At 40.9% G+C, this 25108-nt stretch overlaps 1 protein-coding gene across 1 annotated transcript in view; it reads left to right on the top strand.

Moving 5' to 3' along the window:
* LOC133408091 (uncharacterized) overlaps positions 1-25108 on the top strand; it is a 27509-nt gene continuing 2401 nt past the window's right edge. The window contains exons 1-7 of the mRNA XM_061686584.1: positions 1-131; positions 2106-2541; positions 10976-11717; positions 13264-13741; positions 20972-21026; positions 23111-23195; positions 24235-24498. Coding sequence (XP_061542568.1) covers positions 11142-11717; positions 13264-13741; positions 20972-21026; positions 23111-23195; positions 24235-24498 — 1458 coding nt within the window. The 5' untranslated portion in view covers positions 1-131; positions 2106-2541; positions 10976-11141. The remainder of the gene's footprint in view (positions 132-2105; positions 2542-10975; positions 11718-13263; positions 13742-20971; positions 21027-23110; positions 23196-24234; positions 24499-25108) is intronic.

Below are 25108 nucleotides of genomic sequence, written 5' to 3' on the forward strand. Positions count from 1 at the left end.
CACAACACACACAGACACACATACACTTGTACACATATAGACATACACAGACAAACAGCCTGATGCCAGCCTTAACACAATGGGAACCTGTCCAGCACCACCCTGTCAGCTTGCTAAATATAACCTTTTGGGTGAGTAATGACATTAAAATTTTGTAACAATTAGGCTTTATAACTTTGATCAGTAAAATCAGTACAAAATCGTATTATTTTTTAAAACGACTCTGTAGCGCTTTTACAATAGTCAAAAAAGTACACAAACATGACTGTATACATAGCGACAAATACTGTACGTCATTGTTGGGTGCAAAGGTGTTAATCAGTGAAGCATGCAATCTTTTTCCTGTAAGTAAGCATGCCATTTTAAGTTGATAATTTATGCAAAAACAACATTTTTACAAAACATTAGAGATGGCTAGTGTATAAGGCCAATGGGAAAAATAATTATTATTATATTGATGATGATGATGATTATTTTATTTTGATGATGATGATTATTTTATTTTTTCGCCAGCCCATCGCAGGGCATAAACAACAATTCACACTCACTTTCACAAAAAATAAGAAACATTTTGAGTATTCAATAAACCCATCCATCCATCCATTTTCCTCTGCTTATCCGAGGTCGGGTCACGGGGGCAGCAGCCTCAGCAGGGAAGCTCAGACTTCCCTCTCCCCAGCCACTTCCTCCAGCTCCTTCCTCCAGGGGATCCCGAGGTGTTCCCAGGTCAGCCAAGAGACAGTCTCTCCAGCGTGTCCTTGGTCGTCCCCAGGGTCTCCTCCTAGCAGGACATGCACGGAACACCTCACCAAGGAGCCGTCCAGTAGGCATCCTAAACAGATGGCCGAGCCACCTCATCTGGCTCCTCTCAATGCGGAGGAGCAGCGGCTCTACTCTGAGCTCCTCCCAGATGACCGAGCTTCTCACCCTGTCTCTAAGGGAGAGCCCAGACACCCTGCGGAGGAAACTCATTTCGGCCGCTCGTTCTTTCGGTCACGACCCACAGCTCGTGACCATAGGTGAGAGTAGGAATGTAGATCGACCGGTAAATTGAGAGCTTCGCTTTTCGATTTAGCTCCTTCTTCACCACAACGGACCGATACAAAGTCCGCATCACTCCAGACGCTGCACTGATCCGCCTGTCGATCTCCCGTTCCATTCTTCCCTCTCTCGTGAACAAGACCCCAAGATATTTGAACTCCTACACTTGGGGCTGGATCTCATCCCCGACCCGAGAGGGCACTCCACCCTTTTCCGACCGAGGACCATGGTCTCAGATTTGGAGGTGCTGATTCTCATCCCAGCTGCTACAATAATCCTAACATGCATGTTTTGGGAACATAGGAGAAAACAGAAGTACCCAGATAAAGTCCATGCAAGTATGGGAAGGCCAGACCCTGAATTCAAACCCCCAACTGTGAGCCAGATTTGCTAATCATTCACCCACCGTGCTGCCCTTAATATACATTATCATACTGTATACAGCTATGTCATATAATGATAGACATTTGAGCACATCCTTTTAGATCATTATATACCCACAATGCTTTACATTGCAAAATATTTTTTTTAAAAACAACAACATAAAACAAGTGCTGTGTGAGAAGGCCATTACAGAAGCCTGAATAACACAAAATACAGTACATAAAACTTGGGGACTTAAATAACAACAACCTGCAGTTCTGTAATTGTGGCATTGAGCGAATATGCATTTTCTGGCGTAGGTAGCTCGCTAACTGCATGCTATAGTGGTAGAAAGGCCCAAGTAATTCTAATTAAGTAACTCGCAATTGCGCCAGATAGTCACTGATGCAAACAAAGGTGCTCAACTTGTGTGGCGGGTGAGGGGCGACTCGATCATGCGCGATGTTTTAGTGCGTGAAAATTGAAATGCTGAATAACTATTTTTAGTAGAAAGTGCATCGACTTTCAAATGTAGGGAGTAAAACTCCAAAGTCGTTCGAAAAGTATCCTCAATTCTCAAGTAAAGTAGGATAAAGATGCCTGAAAAATACACTGAAGTACAGTAACAAAGTATTTGTACTTAGTAATTTCCTACCACTGCCAGTTGTGAGCAATAAAAGTGTTTGTGTGCACTTAAACAGTATAGCAAGCCTAGCCAGCATCCCTCCCTCCTCCTTCTCCCCCCTGCGGCCTGACCGAGGTGCTATTGTCTGGCTTCCTGTGGCCGTGGAAGCTTGGCTCGGCTCGTTGGCACGCTCGCACGCGCACGCGCACGCGCACCAGCATCAGGGGCGAGCAAGCGAGGCAATCCCTGGACGCTACAAGGACAAAACACGCACGGTTGGAAAAGAAGTTCGCTTAGGTGGAACAAAGCTAAACAAAAACAAAACCAAAAAAATCCTTTTTTTTGTTTTATTTCTTTCTTTATTTTTCTTTTTTCTTTTTGTGGATTCGCCAAGCTGTGAAGACTCAGCAATTAGTGAGAAGTGAAAAGTATGGAGTTTATGCCGTGACAGCCGCTTCACACTTCACAAATATCGACGACTAGAGGAGAGCTGTTATCACCCGTTCATCACAGTGAGTGCACTCGATTGTGTTTATACTTGTACTAATACAGCCTGGGGGGTATGTATACACTCCAGTGTTCCAATGTTGTTGTGTGTCACGTGATGAGTCACTTCTCGTTTATACTGACGGTGGCACCTTTTTCTAAACAAAAATAAAAAACAAACAAACAAAAAATAATACTAAGTGGCAAAAGTGCACACACTCTGTGCTTAAGTAGAAAGACAAATCCACGTGTAAAAAACGACTTTGGTAAAAGTAGAAGTACTGATTCAACTCCATTTAAGTACAATTGAATTAGTACTTCTACTATTGAAAAAATACTTAGTTAAACAGAATTTTAATGTCAATTATACACAATACCCATTTTGACAACCTGTGGGCTGGCACAAGACACAACGCATTCGCCACGAATAATTCTTATAGCCGACAACATCCAACAATTCTCATAAATAAGGCCATAGATGGGGAATACCTTGCTTCTCCGAATCTGTTGCTGTCATTGTTAATACTCTGCAGTTCATGTTCTTCCATGTAACTTATGTCCCTGTTTTACCACCTCACAAGACGAAAATGACAGTCAGGATCTCAACAGCAGTTGTTGACCGACCTGTCTTTTTTATTTATTTTATTTTTTAAATTATTTTTTACCTCATCCGGTGGAGAAAGTCGGAAGCCTATTTTAACAAAGTAATGAGTAGAAAGTACAGGTTTATTTTTAAATGAAAAATAATTACTTGAGTACAGATACCTGAAAAATAACTACTTAAGTACAGTATTTGTACAACCCCAATTCCAATGAAGTTGGGATGTTGTGTTAAACATAAATGAAAACAGAATACAATGATTTGCAAATCATGTTCAAACTATATTTAATTGATTACACTACAAAAAAAGATATTTAATGTTCAAACTGATAAGCTTTATTGTTTTTAGCAAATAATCATTAACTTAGAATTTTATGGCTGCAACACATTCCAAAAAAGCTGGGACAGGTGGCAAAAAAGACTGAGAAAGTTGAGGAATGCCCATCAAACACCGGTTTGGAACATCCCACAGGTGAACAGGCTAATTGGGAACAGGTGGGTGCCATGATTGGCTGTAAAAGGAGCTTCCCTGAATTTCTCTGTCATTCACAAGCAAAGATGGGGTGAGGTTCACCTCTTTGTGAACAAGTGCATGAGAAAATAGTCGACCAGTTTAAGGACAATGTTCCTCAATGTTCAATTGCAAGGAATTTAGGGATTTCATCATCGATGGTCCATAATATCATCAAAAGGTTCAAAGAATCTGGAGAAATCACTGCATGTAGGCGGCAAGGCCGAAAACCAACATTGAATGTCCGTGACCTTCGATCCCTCAGGCGGCACTTCATCAAAAACCAACATCAATGTGTAAAGGATATCCCCACATGGTCTCAGGAACAATTCAGAAAACCAATGTCAGTAAATACAGTTCGGCGCTGCATCCATAAGTGCAACTTGAAACTCTACTATGCAGATCAAAAGCCATTTATCAACAACACCCAGAAACGCCGCCGGCTTCTCTGGGCCTGAGCTCCTCTAAGATGGACTGATGCAAAGTGGAAAAGTGTTCTGTGGTCCGACGAGTCCACATTTCAAATTGTTTTTGGAAATCGTGGACATCGTGTCCTCTGGGTCAAAGAGGAAAATAACCATCTGGAATTTTATGGACGCAAAGTTCGAAAGCCAGCATCTGTGATGGTATGGGGCTGTGTTAGTGCCAATTGCATGGGTAACTTGCACATCTGTGAAGGCACCATTAATGTTGAAAGGTAAATGCAGGTTTTTGAGAAACATATGCTGCCATCCAAGCAACATCTTTTTCATGGACGCACCTGCTTATTTCAGCAAGACAATGCCAAACCACGTTCTGCACGTGTTACAACAGCGTGGCTTCGTAGTAAAAGAGTGCGGGTACTAGACTGGCCTTCCTGCAGTCCAGACCTGTCTCCCATTGAAAATGTGTGGCGCATTATGAAGCGTAAAATACAACAACTGAGACCCTGGACTGTTGAACAGCTGAAGCTGTACATCAAGCAAGAATGGGAAAGAATTCCACCTACAAAGCTTCAACAATTAGTGTCCTCAGTTCCCAAACGTTTATTGACTGTTCAAAGAAAAGTGATGTAACACAGTGGTAAACATTATTATTAATCAGTTTATTTGAAAGGGGACAATGCAATTTCATAAAACACATGAAGGTACACATGGTTAAAAAAGACAGAATTAGCCAGAAGGCTAGTTTTCATCTGTAGTCCCCTGGCCATGATGTAAAAAAGCAGATTATACAAGACAATATAATCCCGGATACATCATCAAAGACTTACTATACTATTAAGAGAGAATAAAACCACAAATAATTGGATCATAACAAAAAAACATCATAACATACTTGTCTTTTAGTGTTGGCAGCTATAGGTGTTAACTAGCCACATTTTCAGTTTTTTTGTGAAGGCCTTGTATGTTGTAAGCAGTTTAGCCTCCTCAGGTACTGAGTTCCACTCACCAGCGCTCCTCACTGACCAGGCTGATTTACTGAAAGTTCTCCTGCGCAGAGGAATGAGACAGTCACCTCTGACAGAGCCTCGAGTGACACGCTCTGAGCCGTTTCTTTGGCTGATGAATTTAGCCAGAGGAGCTGGAGCCAAATCATGCAGTACTTTATAAATCAAATTTAAACATGACCCTGTCCCATCTTTTTTTGGAACGTGTTGCAGCCATAAAATTCGAAGTTAATGATTTGCTAAAAACAATAGTTTATCAGTTTAAACTTAAATATCTTGACTTTGTAGTGTATTCAATTAAATATAGATTGAACATGATTTGCCAATCATTGTATTCTGTTTTTATTTGTTTAACACAACGTCCCAACTTCATTGGAATGGGGGTTGTACATTGTCACTTACCTGGTTTGAAGTCTGCACTTGCCATACAGTGCATGACATGATTACGATACAAAGTCTGGGTTCATAAACTTATTACATGAAGTATTTCTTTGAAGATATATTGGATTAAAGCTCTACGCAGCCTAATAAATAATCATTGTAATAAATATATTATCATTTGCTATCTGAATTGTAGCTGGAACTCCCAACATCTATTGTTACAATTTGCCACTATTCAATTTATTCATCATGTGTTTGGTGTATTATATTCCGTAAATGTTGAAATTGCAATTCAGAAAGTTGTGTGAGCGATTCCGACGACAAACTGAAGTGCTTTTAAATAATTGTATGTACCGCAAACATAGCCATATACATATTGCTGCCAGGCCCACTGGGAACAATTTAGGGTGCAGTGTCTTGCCCAAAGACACTTTGACAGTAGGAACTGGGATTCTAACTGCCAACCCTTCAGTCACTGGAGCCGCTCTAACAGCTGAGCCACAGCCACACCAGCCTGGGTATCACGCAAATATGCTCCCCTGAGTGGCTGTTGGTGGCACAACCTGGGACAAGCCGAAAGTCGCAATAAACATTTTCAGTTCGTGTGATGAGCATTTATTTTAATTTTTATTTTTTTTAAATCATGGCCTTGCATTGAACTTCATGTCAAAAAAAATTGCAGTTTTTTTTTTTTTAGTCAGAAAAAAATATCTCACCCCCCCTGAATGAGTATAGAATGATTGTTGACGAAAAATCTTGAGACACAAATCTGTATTTTATTCTGTTTTCAGTCCTTGTAGTTTAACAGATTAAATGTCCTAATTGCTCCATTCCATTGAATATGATATTTTTGTCATCTGATTGAGTGGCAAGCTATCCAGGCTGTTGTCAAAGTCAGCAGTATTGATGAATGTCTGGTTTTTATGTGGTTAAGAGGAGCCAGACTTATTGTCTTTACTCAATGTCTTGACTAAAACACAAGACCTGGTTGTATTTAGATCCCTTTAAGAGCTCTAAAGCACCCTAATATTTTACATATATCCATCCATTTTCTGAGCCGCTTATCCTCACTAGGGTCGCGGGCGTGCTGGAGCCTATCCCAGCTGTCATCGGGCAGGACGCGGGGTACACCCTGAACTGGTTACCAGCCAATCGCAGGGCACATACAAACAGACAACCATTCACACTCACATGCACACCTACGGGCAATTTAGAGTCTCCAATTTATGCATGTTTTTTGGGATGTGGGAGGAAACCGGAGTGCCCGGAGAAAACCCACGCAGGCACGGGGAGAACATGCAAACTCCACACAGTCGGGGCCGGGGATTGAACCCGGGTCCTCAGAACTGTGGCGCTGATGCTCTAACCAGTCGGCCACCGTGCCGCCTATATATATATATATATATATATATAGATATAGATATATATATATAGATAGAGATAGAGAGAGATATAGAGAGAGAGAGAGAGAGAGAGAGAGATGACTGTTGAGAACTCTTTAGGCTACAAGAAGCCATTGTTATCACTGTGTGCCATTTTCAGCCAACCATGTGAGTGAGGGAAGGCAACAGCTGGATGTACAATCTGAACTCCAGCCACAGGGATCAGTGGATCCCAGAGGCCTGTTTCTGTCACCATGGCTCTCTCAGGGGGTTTGCATGCAAGTGCAGCTGTCCGTGACTTGTACATGAAACCAAATAAGCATGTCATAGGCTATAATCTTTTGGCCAACATAAGCCACAGCATGCTGAGATTTGCATCTGTAGTTCTCTCATGCACAGCAGCCACACGTGTGTTTGTGCGTGTGAGTGAGCGTTGGCACATGTCACTGTTTGCCTGCTTGTGTGTAGAGTGTCTCTGTGTTTGGTAGGGCACAGTGAGGGTATTGTGGACATCGGCTGAGATTTTCTGAGAGGCGTGTGAAAACGCCATAAAGATGTCACTGCAGCTGGGACAGGACACTGCTGATGGACGGAGTAAGCTCACACCATTTCCTTTGTTGTGTACATTGCCTGAATCACATCCAAACTCTCGAGATTTTTAGACTCAATAGATGAGCCTCTGCTCTGTGTCATACTTATTTTCAAATGGGAGAGGCTCCAATTCCCTTCAATAAAAGCAGCACAAGATGCCAAATGAATGCAGTTGCATTTCTTTTATTTACAGTCCGTAACAAATTTCGTAAACTAACACCAGTGCAAGCTTTATGCCAAAGGTTCCCTTAATTAACAGCATTGGCAAATTCCAATCATTTTGATGTTTCTGTAGTGATGTGTAGTTGACGTGCCTTAATTAAAATATGAATGTTATTGCTATGCATGATTTCAATGTACAATTTGACAAAAAAAATAATTTTAAAGCACTTTTTTTTTTACTGATTTCCTTTCATATCTGACCAGATAAAAAAAATTTTAGTTGTTGAATGTTATGCTTGATTCTGACTTTGTAGAGTAACCCAGCGAGCGGACTCAAATTTGGGTATAACAAGTTTATTTAGTGGGAAATTTCTTATTCCTGGTCAAAATGGTAAATGTCAAGGGCTCATTGAAATTGAAAGACTCCAGATTAAAGCACTTCATGATGCTGGATGTTTTCTTCTGAGTTGTATGGCAGGTGGTTTAATAGTTTTATTAAAAAGAATGTAATGTCCCTAATGTTGTGGCTTGCGATATGTATTATAAAACAAGGCCTGTTGTGTGCAAAGAGATTTGCCTCGAAAGTTAAAATGAAGTAAAATTAAAGTCTCATCTCTTGTGACTTTTTACTTCTTGAGCCATGCAAAGCTCCAAAGACACTGCTTCCTTGAAGCTAGCGTGACGCACTTATCGGTTTTATTTTATTTATTTTTGTTTTGTTTGTTTTTTTTAGAAGTTATCCTTGCCTGCCCACAACTTTCAGACTAAACTTGAATGTTTATACAAGCTTATTTGTGTTATGTGCTTCCACTGGAAACCAGCAAATGAGTTTCCCTGTACTGTGTGTTTACTCTGGGTTTGGTAAAAACTGTTTGGGTTGTGTTGGGCTTTGCTAATTTCCATTGCTAGATATCCGCAGTTGCGACTGGCTGTTTTTCTATACATGTCCTGCAGTTGACTGGCGACCAGTCCAAGCACGTACGTACTTGTCTTTTGCCCAAGCTCAGCTGGAATAGGCTCCAGCTCACCAATGACCCTATATTGGAGATGTTTTAGATCATTAATAATAAGAGTGTTTCCCAAAATGCTTTCCGACTCAAACAGCTAAATTTTGTTTCCTTCCCAGGAGCAAAACTAAAAAATACACTCAAAAGTATATCGTGTTAAATGAATGATGACCTGTTTTCTTTTTCTAGCCTGTGGGATGTGATAGGCTATGATAGATTTTCTATTATTGGTTTATTTTATGTGTTAACTGTGTGAATTCCATCCATTTTCTGAGCCGCTTATCCTCACTCGGGTCGCGGGCGTGCTGGAGCCTATCCCAGCTGTCATCGGGCAGGAGGCGGGGTACACCCTGAGCTGGTTGCCAGCCAATCGCAGGGCACATACAAACAGACAACCATTCGCACTCACAGTCACACCTACGGGCAATTTAGAGTCTCCAATTTATGCATGTGTTTTGGGATGTGGGAGGAAACCGGAGTGCCCGGAGAAAACCCACGCAGGCACGGGGAGAACATGAAAACTCCACACAGTCGGGGCCGGGGATTGAACCCGGGTCCTCAGAACTGTGAGGCTGACGCTCTAACCAGTCGTCCACTGTGCCGCCCTGTGTGAATTCAGGTTAATTAAAATTAGATGCTGTCGGGTTAACATAGAATGTAGAGTTGCAGAGCTTTAATAAGATAGACTAAAACAACATGTAAGTTCCACAATGTCCAGAGTTGTGGTCTGAGCAGCTATTGTTTGGATTCTACACCAGTAGAAGCTCAACTTTTTTTTTTTTGCCACTCTGTGTGTGCTTTTATGTGTACTTTTATGGTTTTGAGTAGATTTTAGATTGAGCAGAGTTTGCATGAGTGGATGTATGTAGCTGAAGGTGTTTAACCTCTGTACGCTCATACAGTAGCTTCCATTTCCCTTTCCTACTTCTGATGATAGTGGTTGGACTCTCACCCTAAAACTCCAATCGCTAGCCATATTGACAGTAACGAATGACTAGCAAATTGTTACTCCTTGTACTATTCCAAAATAATAGTCCAACAAATAAAAAATCCAATATGATGATTGGAAAACTATACATTGAACCGGTAAGAGAGGGTTTTGACTGATGTGTTTCAGCTGCTGCATCTCTGTACAAAAAAAAATTAAGTTTAAAATGGCTTGCTTTAACCAGGATCCCTCGCCGTACCTTGGCCAGAGGTAGAATCCTGGGTCTGTCTGTCTTTGCCGTAAATCCTCGCGGACCGGACCAAGTTGCTGCCTTTCCAGATAGCCTGCTACTACCTAGCCGCTCCAGCTTCACACTGTGTAGGATCAACTTTCTCCCATTTAAATCTGCTGCTGTGGTGCGGTCACCTTCTCCAGCGATGGCTCCTTCTCGGCTTCTGTTGTGGCGCTTCCATGTTATCCGTGCAGCTCATTGGAAAGCTAAGCCAGTGGTTCTCAAGTTTTTTACACAAAGTACTACCTTAAAAAATTCTTGGCTCCAAGTACCACTGTATTGACATTAAAATACATGGCAGAATAGGTCCGTGTTTATCAAAAAACAGAAGTTCTATTCCCTGTACAGTATTTAAATTTCCTGTAAAATACTAACATTATGCACACTTTGAACAGCAAAAAAATAAAAAATACTCAATGATTCAATTAAAATATATTGCACATAAAAGTTAAATAAAAAATTTACCTAAATAAATGTTTGAAAAGAAACTGTTCCTAAAGGTTAAATGTATTGTACTGGAAAGTTAAATACAATGGAAATGTACTTAACAAATGCGCTGTTGTGGATTTCAAAAGATTAAGCCACTGTTGACCATATGAACAGTTTGAACGTCTAATTTTGTAATTATTTCATGTACTACTCGAGGGATCCCGCGTACCACCTGTGGTACTTTTCTTTTACTGCACTTTGAGAATCACTGAGCTAGGCTAAACACAAGCCTCCTTCAGGGGAGTGCTCTTTTTTTTTTTTTTTAAACTAAACAAACTTCATGGATATCTCTGTGAAGCTACAATGCCTACATACGCAGAAATGATGCGTACCAAGTCAAAATACGGCGTCCGTGGGCAGCATTGCACAACTTGCCAGAATAAAATAAGTATTTTATTTTATTGACTCGTTTTGATTCGAATGGTTCAATTCTGATTTAGGTTTCATTTTTTTTTTCGTTGGGATTCACAAGTTCATCTCAATCACCACTAATTTGTTTGTAACCGTACTGATGATGGAGGTTAACATGAAGAGCATGTGTTACACGCACCTGTAGAGCCATGGTCTCATTGCAACTACAGCTTCAGGGCTTTGAATGCGCCCTGGTGCAGAGAAGTCTGTTGGATCTTGGTGTTTGAGCCTTTATTGTAAGGAAATTATGACAACCTCTTCATCTTCTCTTCACAGAAGCACCAAACAACCCGACTCCATCCGTTTACTGCATGTGTCCAATATGGCTTGACTGGGGGATCTTCTGCTGACACTTCCAATCTACACTTATCTGCGCCCTTTCCTCCTTCTCTGACAAAAATCTGGTGTGAGTCTGTTCCTTGGAGCCCTCCCCACCGCAACCATGGCGAGTTTGGTGCTCAATGAGACTGGAATGGAGGACTGCGGCATTGATGACTCCTTCAAATACAACTTATATTCCGTGGTCTACAGTGTGGTCTTTGTCTTGGGTCTCATCACCAACTGTGCTGCGCTCTTTGTCTTTTGCTTCCGCATGAAGATGCGCAATGAGACGACAATGTTTATGACTAATTTAGCACTATCAGATTTAGTCTTTGTTTTTACGTTGCCATTTAAGGTGTTCTACAATGTTAACCGCCACTGGCCATTCGGAGATGGACTGTGTAAAGTTTCAGGAACAGCCTTCATCACTAACATCTATGGTAGCATGCTCTTTCTCACCTGCATCAGCGTCGACCGCTTTTTGGCAATAGTCTACCCTTTCCGCTCCCGCTCCATCCGCACGCGTAGGAACGCTGCCATGGTGTGTGCAGCTGTGTGGTTGACCATTGTGGGCGGCGGGATATCAGTCACCTTCTTCTCTACCATCAACAGCACAAATATAGCCACAACCTGTTTTGAAGGCTTCTCGAAGAGTACCTGGAGGACATACCTTTCCAAAATCACCATCTTTATTGAGGTAGGGGTCTCACAGCAGTAAAATTACCTTTTCCGGTTTCATCATCCTTATTGTCAGATACTTATTTCGAGGTGTGTGAGAAAGGTTCCAGGAGTTGTGTCACAAACGATACATTTCAAACCCAAACTTTCCGTTTTCCTCTTCAATGTGGGCCAGATAAACAACCAGCCTATCTACAAAGACATCCTGGGGCATTTTGCTTAGTTCATTGCGTGGGAAGAGGTGAGAGTTATGTGGCTGCTTCATCATAACAATGCACCTGCTCACAATGCCCTGAGTGTCTTGACAGTTCCTGGCCCAGAAAAACATTGCCATGCAAGAGCAACCTCCCTACTCATTCAACCTGGATCAATTTTTTTCTTTTTTTTTTTTTTTTTTTTTTCTTCTCTCCCCCCCCCCCCCCGAACTCAAGGGGGTCATACAGGGGATACGTTGAGAAGACATAGACCACGTCAAGATGGCTCTTGACAACGGAGCTGCAGAGGAGGAAGAGTGCATGAAGTGTGGCAGAGAAGGCTGCTAAAGAGTGTTTCGCCCCAGGGGGATTACATCAAAGGGGAAAAACTTGGGACACCAATCCTGGAACCTTTCTGACATACATCACAAATAGATAGATAAATGTCAAAACCATGAAACTGTTTTAGTAGCCAAATTACATAGTTTTTTTCTATAGTATGTAACAGTCTTCAAAAGGTAAAAAGATGTTAAAATGTCAAATCAACTCAAATTCTGCCTTAACCTTGAGCAATTGATATGTGTGGCCATACTGGAGTCTTACTCCTTTGAACCAAACCGCCATTTCACTTAGCTCTGGTAGGGCTGAGCTGGTGAGAAAATTGGTAGAGTTTTGGTGTTGACTGAGTTTGCGTTTTTCAAATGGCAGCAAAAATCTAAAGTAGATGAAATTCACAAGCCAGTTGTGCTCTCTTAAAGGTCTGGAGGTCTGCTAAGACCATCCGTGACAATGATTAGAATACAAAGTTTGTGACTTCAGAGACTCTTCTCAAAAATTGTTAGCAAATTCCAAATCGTATGACTTCATGGATGTTCAAATGTTGATGCATCAATATAATAGGACGCATTTTGTTTTTAACGGCACAGCAGTTGTATAGCTTGCACTGTTGTGAATATTCCAGTGACACGTCAGTTTAGTCATAATTTAACAAAGAATGGAAAATGCCTTCATACGACATCAGCCATTAAACCACACTATTTTCCTGCACATTTTCACACAGTTTAGGTCTAAATCAACCCCTGTTTTACGACCAGGACTGAGATCAGAACAAAAGAATGACAATATAATACGTACCCCACCAACTGTGTTCAATTAATAAAAGTAGACTGAAACATAATATTGAGTTATGGTTTTATTGTTGGCATAGTTATATATGGTTTATGCCATGCCTGGTTAAAAAAATATATATATATAAAATGTTTTTTTTATTGTCTTGCAGCAGCCTGTATAAGTGTGATGACCTATTCCTACCCTCTGAACCTAGACAAACACAAAACTAAAAGAAAGAGCTCATGTGTATTGTCTTTCTAGATTGTGGGATTCCTACTTCCCCTCCTGGCCAACTTGGTATGTTCCTCGCTGGTTCTAAGAACACTGCGCCGTCCAGTGTCTCTTGGCCACGGCTGTGACAGCAAGAGACGCGTCTTGAGGATGATTCTCGTCCATCTCGCCATCTTCATCATCTGCTTCGTCCCTTATAACTCTATTCTCTTCCTGTATGCCCTGGTGAGGACCCAGGCCTTAGCTAATTGCTCCGTGGAGCGTTTCGCACGAACTCTGTACCCTATCACTCTGTGTCTGGCCAGTCTCAACTGCTGCCTGGACCCTGTGGTCTATTACTTCACTTCTGAAAGCTTCCAAAAAAGTCTGACCTTGGGGAGCAAAGGGTCTGGCTCCCGGCCTGAGAGTATTCCCCGTAGCGACGCTGAGACACAGGACCCGTCAAACACTCTCCCAAGAGACACGCACACTTTGACGAGGAATGGAAAAGACACTAAAGTATCAGAGAGTCAGTTTTGACAAGGTGACGAAAAGATAAGGACACGTGGGTTTAAGAGACTGTGGATTTGAAAAATAATGTGTCAGCTGTTTGGTCCTGGAAACAGCAAAGGCATAACTCATCAGATTATCGCTGTGGTAAATTCCAAGATCTGGTCTGGGTTTTACCAATTAATCCACCACTTGGGAGCAGAGGAAAGTATCCGTTTATTATGAGTTAACACTGAGAAGAAGGCGCAATACAACAACAATAATAGTGCTGCTGACACAAAGAAAGACAAAGTTCGAATGACTCAGGCATAAACAGACACTCATGCACTGGATTTTCAAATATGGTATTAATAATGGCTTTTATAACTCGAGTCCTTGCATTTTATTGTTTGAAGTTCAGGCTATGTCAGTGTTATGACACGGTTTAGACCCATTATTATAATACAGCCAATCTGTTGAGAATAAAAATGTTTTGTTGAAGTTTGGGGCCATTAAATAAGTTTTGTGAATTTCTCTCATCGCTGCATTTATTATTTCGATCCCCCGCCTCTTAGTTTGTTAGTTTGGGCAAACCTACTGCTGACTGGCCTTTGTGGATGTGGGAACTCTCGGAGCAGTTTGTTCTACTCTGTTTTCAGCAGGCAGCCAGCGTGTTCTTGTTGTAGGTGCAAGAGGCGGTTGGTATCCAGTTGAGGACGGACCTGTTTGCTGTGTCACAGGCCAAATGCTTATTATTACCGAAGCAATGGTCCATTGTTCATTTCTGAATGAGGTCTCTCTCTCTCTCTATTTCTCTCTCTCTCTCCTAATCTGGCTTTAGACTGTAGATCTGCTCAAAGTCTCACAGCAATGTGTACACACTCCAAAGTACGACTAAACAGTGTTGACTAAATAATCATCTAAAAGTACAAATAATAGCATACAAAAACAGTGAACCCATGAGTCAGCAGATCTTGGGAGTTCCGTTTCCTGTTGCTGAGATGGCATAGATTGCAATATATTAGCATTAGGCTGATGACTACATTTACAAGCAATAATTTCCAGTTTGACGCTTCTCTGTCCAAAATGAACGTAAATGGCAAATTCATTCACCTGACCGGATTATTAAACTACTTGAGAGGGAGAAATGGTTGTTTTCAAGGTTGAAACAAATGTTTTATTGAGTGGTGAACTGTAGGCATGGTGACAGTTGGCAAGCCAACAGTTTTTTATTAGAATATACACAGTCTTGCAAAAAGTCACCGGTTCAAACAGAAAAGCTTTGGTCTGGAGCGTAGCCGTGTTACAGGTGTAAATCCTGCTAATTTCATATAATTCAGAATCACTGTGCCACACATCATAGTGTGCCCTGAAAGATCATCAAGGATACCACGGGAAATTGTCCTATTGCACTTAATTGGTTTGAACTTTTTTTTTTTTTTTTTTTTTTTAAATAACAAATAATGTACCTATCTATGCCAGCAATATATGGTGACAAGATTAACAATTAAATGCTCCTCCACTATGTGGCAGAGGGTAAGGATTAACGTGTGTACCTGTTATCATTTATAGAAAAGAATAATAGTTTTATGTCCTCTAGGGAGGATAAGCGGTACAGAAAATGGATGGCTTTATAAACAGGACCTGTTTTTACATTGAATAATTACATTTGTGAGTAAATTGAGATGTGATCTTTATCATTATTTCAGTATACTGTACATCTATACTTTTTGTGACTTTGTTTGGTGTTGTGTGGAGATTTGTTTTTATGTAAAATATGGGCCTTGGATCAACAAACGTGGGGAAACGCTGCATTATAGGATGTGCACACAAGCTGCACCGTGTTACTTTGAACTCTGGTGTGAGCAGGTTGATTATGATGACATTGCAAAGAGCTACTGTAATTTGGACAGCTGCATTTTGCCTGTAGACACAGCCAACCACTTTTATTTTATTTTTATTTTTTTAAATGGTGTGACTAACCTATTTATACATTTATTTCGCTGTTAGAAAAGGACCTAGGCAGCCAGACGTGAACCTTTACTTTGAAAACGAACGAAAAGCTGGCTTCAGGTACCAGTATCAAGCTTCCGGCATGAACATCAAAGTTTAAGGAACTGGAGGTAACAAAGTGTGGGAGTTTAGATCTAACATACGAGAACAGGGCTTTGAGCTTTGATAGATCCATGGCAACAATGTGCCTAAAAAGTGCAACGGTGGACAAGTGTCATCGACATTGCCAATTCTGAAGCAGCTCACAGGCACGTGGTCGAAAAAAATGCCATCCAATGCTGACCTCTAGTGGTGTTTATGGAAAGTAAACATCGCAATGGCATGAGAGTCACATAGGACTACTGTTATCTTATATATGTATGATATTTTGTCTGCCTTATTAAATTACTAGTTGTATATAATATTAAACAGATCTGATTGTGATGCAGTGCAGTTCTACATTGCTGCAAGATGGATTCGCAAGACAGCATAATTTCTATTTTTCTTACAGCCAACATTATTGTGTTGTCTTTTCTTATTGGCTCTCATACTGTGTTGGTCATTTACAGTGCTGTGAATAGATATTTGCGCCCTTCTCAAATTATTATTTTTATTTACTCGCATAGTTTCTCCAGCTTAATGTTTAAGGTCATCAAAGAAATGTAAATATCAGACAAAGATAACCAGAGTAAACATAAAATGCAGATTTTAAATGGTGATTTTATTAATTGAGGAGAAAAAATAATCAAAGCTATCTGACCCTGTGTGAAAAGGTAATTGCCCCCCTTGTTAAATCATGAATTAACTGTGGCTCATAACATTTAATGGAAATCTGAGTTAATTTTCCCTGATTGAACCCAAGCCTAATGTTCAATCAAGAAATCACTTAAATAGAACCTCTCTGACAAAATGAAGTCGGCCAGAAGATCTCAAAAACTTGCAACAAAATGCCACAATCCATAGCAATTTAAGAACAGATGACAAATAAAGTAATTGACATATATCAGTCTGGAAAGGGTAACAAAGCCATATCTAAAGCTTTAGGACTCCAGCGAACCCTAGGGAGAGCCATTATCCACAAATGGAGAAAACATGGAACAGTGGCAAACCTTCCCAGGAGTGGCCTAGCCTACAAAAATTACCTCAAGAGCACAGTGATGACTCATCCAGGAGGTCAAAGGGAAACCAGGACAACATCTGAAGAACTGCAGGCCTTCCCTGCCTCAGTTAAGGTCAGTGGTCATGACTCAACCATAAGGAAAAGACTAGGCAAAAATGCCATCCATGGCAGAGTTGCAAGGCGAAAACTACTCCTGACCAAAAAGAACATAAAGGCTCCTACTTTTGCAAAAAAAAAAAAAAAAAAAATGCAATCTGAATGAATCCCAAGATTTCTGGGAGAATATTCTTTGGACTGACGAGACGAAAGTAGAACTTATTTGAAGCTGTGTGTCTCGTTACATATGGTGTATATGGAACACAGCATTTCAGAAAAAGAACATCACTACAGTCAACCATGGTGGTGGTAGTGTGATGGTCTGGGGCTGATTTTTCACTGTAGGACGTGGATGACCTGCTGTGATTGATGGAACACTGAATTCTGCCCTTTACCAGAAAATCCTTAAGGAGAATGTTCGGCCATTAGTTCGAGACTTCAAGCTGACGCACACTTGGGATCTGCAGCAGGACAACGATCCAAACCACACTAGCAAGTCAACTTCTGAATGGCTTGGAAAAAAAAAAAAAAAAAAAAGATTTTAGAGTTTCCAAGTCAAAGTCCAGACTTGAATCCAACTAAAATGCTGTGCATGACCTTAAAAAGGGTTTCCATCCATCCATTTTCTTTACCGCTTATCCTCAGTCAGGTTGGGGGCTGCTGGAGCCTATCCCAGCTATCTTCGGGCGGGAGGCGAGGTACACCCTGAACCGGTCGCCAGCCAATCGCAGGGCACATAGAAACAAACAACCACTCACACTCACATTTACACCGACGGGCAATTTAGAGTCTTCAATCAACCTACCACGCATGTTTTTGGGATGTGGGAGGAAACCGCAGTGCCCGGAGAAAACCCACCCAGGCACGGTGAGAACATGCAAACTCCACACAGGCGGGGCTGGGATTTAAACCCCGGACCCCAGAACTGTGAGACAGATGTGCTAAAACATGGCACATAGAAACAAACAACCATTCGCACTCACAGTCATGCCTACGGGCAATTTAGAGTCTCCAATTAATACATGTTTTTGGGATGTGGGAGGAAACCGGAGTGCCCGGAGAAAACCCACGCAGGTACGGGGAGAACATGCAAACTCCACACAGGCGGGGCTGGGGATTGAACCCGGGTCCTCAGAACTGTGAGGCTGACGCTCTAACCAGTCGTCCACCGTGCCGCCTTGAGCCGTATCATTGAAGCAAATTCATCCACGTCAATATTTGAGTTTAATATGGACTGATCGGGCGGCACGGTGGACGACTGGTTAGAGCAATACTATAGTATTGATTGCTCAAAAACAAAGTATATGGATGCATTGCATCTCATCTCAATCTTATTCATTCTTTTAGTCTTACATACAGTATTTATGTATATATATATATATATATATATATATATATATATATATATGTGTGTGTATATATGTATATGTGTGTATATATGTCAATGTATATATGTATATACGTATATATTTTTCTATGTATATACGTATATATGTATATATGTTTATACATATATGTTTATACATATATATGTATATATATATATATATATATATATATATGTATATATGTATGTACATATATGTATGTATGTAAGCTGGGACAGGTGGCAAAAAAGACTGAGAAAGTTGAAGAATGCTCATCAAACACCTGTTTGGAACATCCCACAGGTGAACAGGCTAATTGGGAACATGTGGGTGCCATGATTGGGTATAAAAAGAGCTTCCCTGAATTGCTCAGTCATTCACAAGCAAAGATGGGGCGAGGTTCACCTCTTTGTGAATAAGTGCGTGAGAAAATAGTTGAACAGTTTAAGGACAATGTTCCTCAACATCTACGGTCCATTATATCATCAAAAGGAGAAATCACTGCATGTAAGCGGCAAGGCCGAAAACCAACATTGAATGCCTGTGACCTTCGATCCCTCAGGCGGCACTGCATCAAAAACAGACATCAATGTGTGAAGGATATCACCACATGGGCTCAGGAACACTTCAGAAAACCAAATACAGTTTGCGCTACATCCGTAAGTGCAACTTGAAACTCTACTATGCAAAGCAAAAGCCATTACTCAACAACACCCACAAACGCCGCCGGCTTCTCTGGGCCCAAACTCATCAAAGATGGACTGATGAAAAGTGGAAGTGTTCTGTGGTCCAACGAGTCCACAATTCAAATTGTTTTTGGAAATTGTGGATGTCGTGTCCTCCGGGCAAAGAGGAAAAGAACCATCCGGACTGTTATGGAAGCAAAGTTCAAAAGTCAGCATCTGTGATGGTATGGGGCTGTGTTATTGCCAATGGCATGGGTAACTTACACATCTGTGAGGGCACCATTAATGCTGAAAGGTACATACAAGTTTTGGAGAAACATATGCTGCCATCCAAGCAAGGTCTTTTTCATGGACGCCCCTGCTTATTTCAGCAAGACAATGCCAAACCACATTCTGCACGTGTTACAACAGCGTGGCTTCGTAGTAAAAGAGTGCGGTACAAGACTGCCCTCCCTGCAGTCCAGACCTGTCTCCCATTGAAAATGTGTGGTGCATTATGAAGTGTAAAATACAACAACAGAGAACAGCTGAAGCTGTACATCAAGCAAGAATGGGAAAGAATTCCACCTACAAAGCTTAAACAATTAGTGACCTCAGTTCCCAAACGTTTATTGAATGTTGTTATCGGAAAAGGTGATGTAACAGTGGTAAAACATGACCTTGTCCCAGCTTTTTTGGAACGTGTTGCAGCCATAAAATTCTAAGTTCATGATTATTTGCTAAAAACAATAACGTTTATCAGTTTGAACATTAAATATCTTGTCTTTGTAGTGTATTCAATTAAATATAGGTTGAACATGATTTGCAAATCATTGTATTCTGTTTTTTATGTGTAACACAACATCCCAACTTCATTGGAATTGGGGTTTTATTTTTATTTTTCTTTGTTTTAAATGTTTATAGGCTGTTTTTCTTTGTTTTCAAATGCTTTTAATCACATAAAGCACATTGAGTTACCTTGTGTATGAAATGCGCTATATAAATAAATTTGCTTTGCATTTCTATTTGTTGTTACCCAAAAAAATTCAGTTCATCTTCAAGCTCCATTTCCCCAGGTTTTACAATTATCCATCCATCCCTTTTCCACTTATCCTCATGAGGGTTGCGGGCTGCTGGAGCCTATCCCAGCTATCTTCAGGCGGGAGGCGGGGTACACCCTGAACAGGTCACCAGCCAATCGCAGGGCACATAGAAACAAACAACCATTCACACTCACATTCACACCTACGGGCAATTTAGTGTCTTGAATCAACCCCTACCACGCATGTTTGCGTGGTAGGGGTTGTGGGAGGAAACCAGAGTGCCTGGAGAAAACCCACCAGGGCACGGGGAGAACAAGCAAACTCCACACAGGCAGGGCCGGGATTTTTGAACCCCGGTTCCCAGAACTGTGAAGCAGATGTGCTAACCAGTCGACCACCGTGCCGGCGGTTTTACAATTACAAAATACCAAATATATTTTAAAAATGTGCCCTTGAACAGACAGAGTGTTGCAAATTTTTTTATGTGCCCTTGAACCGACAAAGTGTTGCAAATTCTTGTAAACCACACCCACCCCCACCCCCCCACCCGTCATTCAGAGGAAGCGTGTGTGGGCCAAAAAGCTTCTGGGGCAGACAGACAAGTGAGACAAAGGCAGAGAGACATAAAGAGGACATTGTTAGATTATAGCAACAGGAAATAGTGATATCTGAACAAAAACAAGCTTCAAAACAAAGTTTGAAGAATGCAACCTAACATGGGAAGCAAATGAAAGCATGGGGAAATGAGGGGATGGCTGATGGTTGAACCTTTTGCTTCATCTCCTCGTGATGCTACATGGCATCAAAATGGAAGACAGCGAGGTGAGGTGTTCTAATTTTTAATTATATAAACTCCTACCGAAGAAAAACTGTGAGATTTGGTATCGACAACAGCTGGATGCATAGAGTGTGGAGCAATGCCTCATGGGGAAAACTTTGTCAGGTATGTGAGTTATGTGGAGTACCTGTGTGTGTGCCCGTGTGCAGGGGTGTCACTAGGTTCTATGGACGGGAGGTTTAGCCCCCAGGAGATGCACAGGATGTGAGCAAATGTAGCTCGCAAGAACGAAATTTCACAAATGGCTAGTGACTGAGAAATTGCTTTTTAACGTTTTTACGCGTCCGAAGAGTTTGCCCAATCGCCCTTCAATGGTGAAATATAGTAACCTGTGTGGAGTTTACATGTTCTCCCCGTGCCTGCGTGGGTTTTCTCCGGGCACTCCGGTTTCATCCCACATCCCAAAAACATGCATAAATTGGAGACTCTAAATTGCCCGTAGGTGTGAATGTGAGTGCGAATGGTTGTTTGTTTGTATGTGCCCTGCGATTGGCTGGCAACCAGTTCAGGGTGTACCCCGCCTCCTGCCCGATGACAGCTGGGATAGGCTCCAGCACGCCCGCGACCCTTGTGAGGAGAAGCGGCTCAGAAAATGGATGGATGGATAAATGAAATAAAAAAATTTAAAAAAGTAAAATCTACTATCTACCCCTGCAGAACAACTGTCACCAAACCTAAAAGGGAACCAGTGGGTGGGGAAAAAAAATCTCTTAATACAGACTTAAATATATTCAGTAAGTCAGCTTGTTCTCACACATTCAGACATTTGTACACCAAGTTATGCAATGTAAATAGTGGAAATTTGTTTATTTATTGTCATATTGTTAGTTGATTGTTACTCGAAATAAATGAATGTAATGAAAATATTACAATACTATCCTTACTGCTTTGAAATTATGGAAAAATATAAAAGCACCGTATATAAATAGAGCATTTTTCAGTATGTTACACTTGTTTGTGGTCTGTGTTCTGCTACGACCCACCATTTTTTTCCGAAGTGCATCATTGTGGGAGTTTCCACGCATTCAAATAGTTCATGCAGGTGCAGTGACGTTCTGTTGCTGTAAAATACTATAGTTAGAATGAATAAGGAATTAATTAAAATTTCTACTCAATGATCATGAGAGTATGTTGTCCAGAAACAAAACTGAAACAATATGCATAGTGGAGACACTGTGATTTTAAGTCTGGTATACGTTAAGATAGTCTGTCTGAACTGAGCCCTATTCCTCCCTTCTGACCAAAGTTAGCAAATGCCTGATTATCAGATCGAAGAGATTATCCTGACCTATTATCTTTTGTTGTGGGGCGCATCTCCAGATCTCCCAATACGCCACTGAGACTCTTACTATTATAAATATGTTATGTACATTTTAATACATAAATGATATGCTCAGAAAGTACAACAATTTGTTAAAAGTTCTGTTTTCTTGTGATTCTTTGGTCCTTGAATGTTTACAGCAGTATCCAACCCTTAGAATCATTTAAGTAGATTTATCTTAAATGAGAGACATGAGTCACAAAAAAAAACCCATTCAGTTTCCTAATTCTTCATAAAATAGACATGTTTTATTCAGTAATCAAAACGTCCAATGACCAGATAACCGTTTCAAATAATTACAAAACTGGGCATCATATTTTCACATCTCGTTCGGAATAAAGTGCTTTCGTGCTTTATTTTTTTAGCTTTCAACATTTTACCATTTTGAGCGAAACAAATTTGGAATTTATGAAGTGAAATCACCTTTTCATAACTATTTGACCCAGATTAAACAAATTTCTGTTCATGAATGCAAATACATATTTATAATTTGATCAATTGATTTTGATCAAGAAATAATAATTGGCTTTACTATTTTTTTTTTTTTGCCTGCTAAGGGGTCACCACAGCGAGTCACTCACTTGGCACAGGTTTTTTATTTTTATTTTTTTTATGCCAGATGGCCTTCCTGACACAACCCACCCATGTGTTTAATCCGGTCTTCAGACCAGCAGTGGCTGGGTATTGGGAAACTGGCCGGGAATCCAACTCAACGCTGTTTGCACATAAGATGGCAGCACGTACTGCTATGTTACTCGTGGCTCAGTTCTAACTCAGTGATGATGTGAATGTTAAGTGTGAAGTATGTGAGTTTGCGCCTTCAGAAAAAGGTGTGTCAGAAATGTTCCAGGACTGGCGTAACAAAAGATTTGTTTCAGATCTAAACTACAATTTTTTTCATTATAAGTAATCCCCCTGGAGGCTCATACACTTTTCAAGTCTCCTCTGCCGTGCCATCTCCTGTAAGGAGAAGCAGCTCCAGCACGGCCACCTTGATGTTGGCCACATCACTTGGGGAAAGAGGGGGGGGGAAAATCCCACAGTCAGGTCAGGTAAGTAGGGTGGTAGCACCAGCACAGCAGTGTTGTTCTCTTCTAGGAACTGTTGGAAGCTCAGGCCATTGTGAACATGCGCGTTGTCATGGTGAAGCAACCACAAGTTCTCCTTCCACAAGTCGCACCTTTTCTTTTGTGCTGAACAAAGTGAATGCTGAATGATCTCCTTGGAGATGTGCAGGTAGATTGTCCGGCCCATACTGAAGGGGGAAACTCATAGTTTATAGCTTGGGTTTACAAATATATTTTTTGTGACACCAGTCCTGGAACTTGTCTGACAAACCTCCTACGTGTGCAGGTTTTTGATGCGAAGAGTTGCTCCTATGACAGTCTGATCAGGTAACCACACATTTGAATACATTTGCCTGCTCTGCTAGTTTCACTAATGCTTTCTGCTAAGATGTTTGTCACAGGCATGCATGTGGACATGGGCTTTGGTGTCAGGTGCAGAGTAGAAGTCTCTGGCTTTGCATATGTGTTGTAAATAACCACCACAAAAGCTGTTATCAGGATGTTTTATGCATAGACCTGGGCGGGTGTGAGTGTGCTTCTGTGTTTACTGTGATCAACTAAGTTTCTTTTTGCATCAACAGGGTGTCTTCAATGAAACAGAAACTACCATTAGATACTGAAGGACAGAGACGCACACAGCGTGCTTTAAAGCTTCCCCATGTACTGTAAGTACTTGAACACACACACACACAAATGCATGGAGCTTATGTACGTAGAAATGTTAGTCTCATATGATGCGGGAGTAATCCCGGGTATGTGCCTTCTTGATGTGAGGTGCCTTCATCACATAGTTAAACTCAATTAAAGTTTATCCAATTTTCTTTCCCCTTTAAGAACTCCAGCAGATGGGAACACTGACATTTTCTCTTCGCTGAAATAGAAAGCATTTTTCTGCGATGTTCCTGAGGACTGGACTGATGGCTACAATTTAGTCTACAAGTATGAGGTCTTCCTCACAATAATGGCTGTCGTGGACATGCATACACACACACTAGAGGACTATGGCCAACGTACCTGATACAAGCTCAGAATTGATCCACAGTGTAGTCAAGTCTATGCCACATGGTATAAGAAAAAAATAATAATAATAATAATGAATGCCAGCTGTCAAAACACAGGGGAACTGCGGATGTATCAGCACCATGTGTATGCAGTGGTGTACAGTGTCATCCTTGTACCGGGCCTGCTGGGGAACATACTGGCAATATGGGTGTTCAGGGTTTACATCAGAGAAACAAAGAAGGCAGTGGTGTTCATGATGAATTTGGCTGTGGCTGACCTGATGCAGGTAAAGTTCTTTTCACGATTGATTGTATTTCTGCTTATATTTACAGTATGTGAGTGTCCATCTGATTATACCAGTATGCTAGTATTTTTCAATCTTAGTCTATAATAACAAATATTGTGCAATCCATTATAGGTTTTATACGTGTGTGTGTGTAGAATAAAATGACAAATATCAAACCAAATTGAACCACTCAATTTCCTCACATGTGCCAAAACACTGCTAAGACTAAACAAAAAAAGAACCATAATAACTTTATTCATAGAGCACCTTTCTAAACAAAGTCACAAGGTGCTTTACAGAAAAACAGTCAAAACAACTACAAATGCATAGTTGTATACCACCAGGTATCCTCCAGTTACTGTACAGGATGTGTGTATGTGCCATACAAGTTGTCCAACCAATCAATCAGATTTCAATAAGGTTAGCTCAGATGCTTTTTAAGGACATTGAATCTAATGTGCTGTATATACAGGTATGCATGTGTGTGCGCATACATGACCCTAAGCAGGATAAACGAAAACGGATTGATGGCGATCCCAAATCTTAAGAGTACATATGTGAGAGAGAAAAGTTATAAGTCTAACCCTAACAGTGGGCAGGACAATTACGG

This window comes from Phycodurus eques, chromosome 9 (genome assembly GCF_024500275.1).
Source record: "Phycodurus eques isolate BA_2022a chromosome 9, UOR_Pequ_1.1, whole genome shotgun sequence".
Classification (NCBI taxonomy): Eukaryota; Metazoa; Chordata; class Actinopteri; order Syngnathiformes; family Syngnathidae; genus Phycodurus; species Phycodurus eques.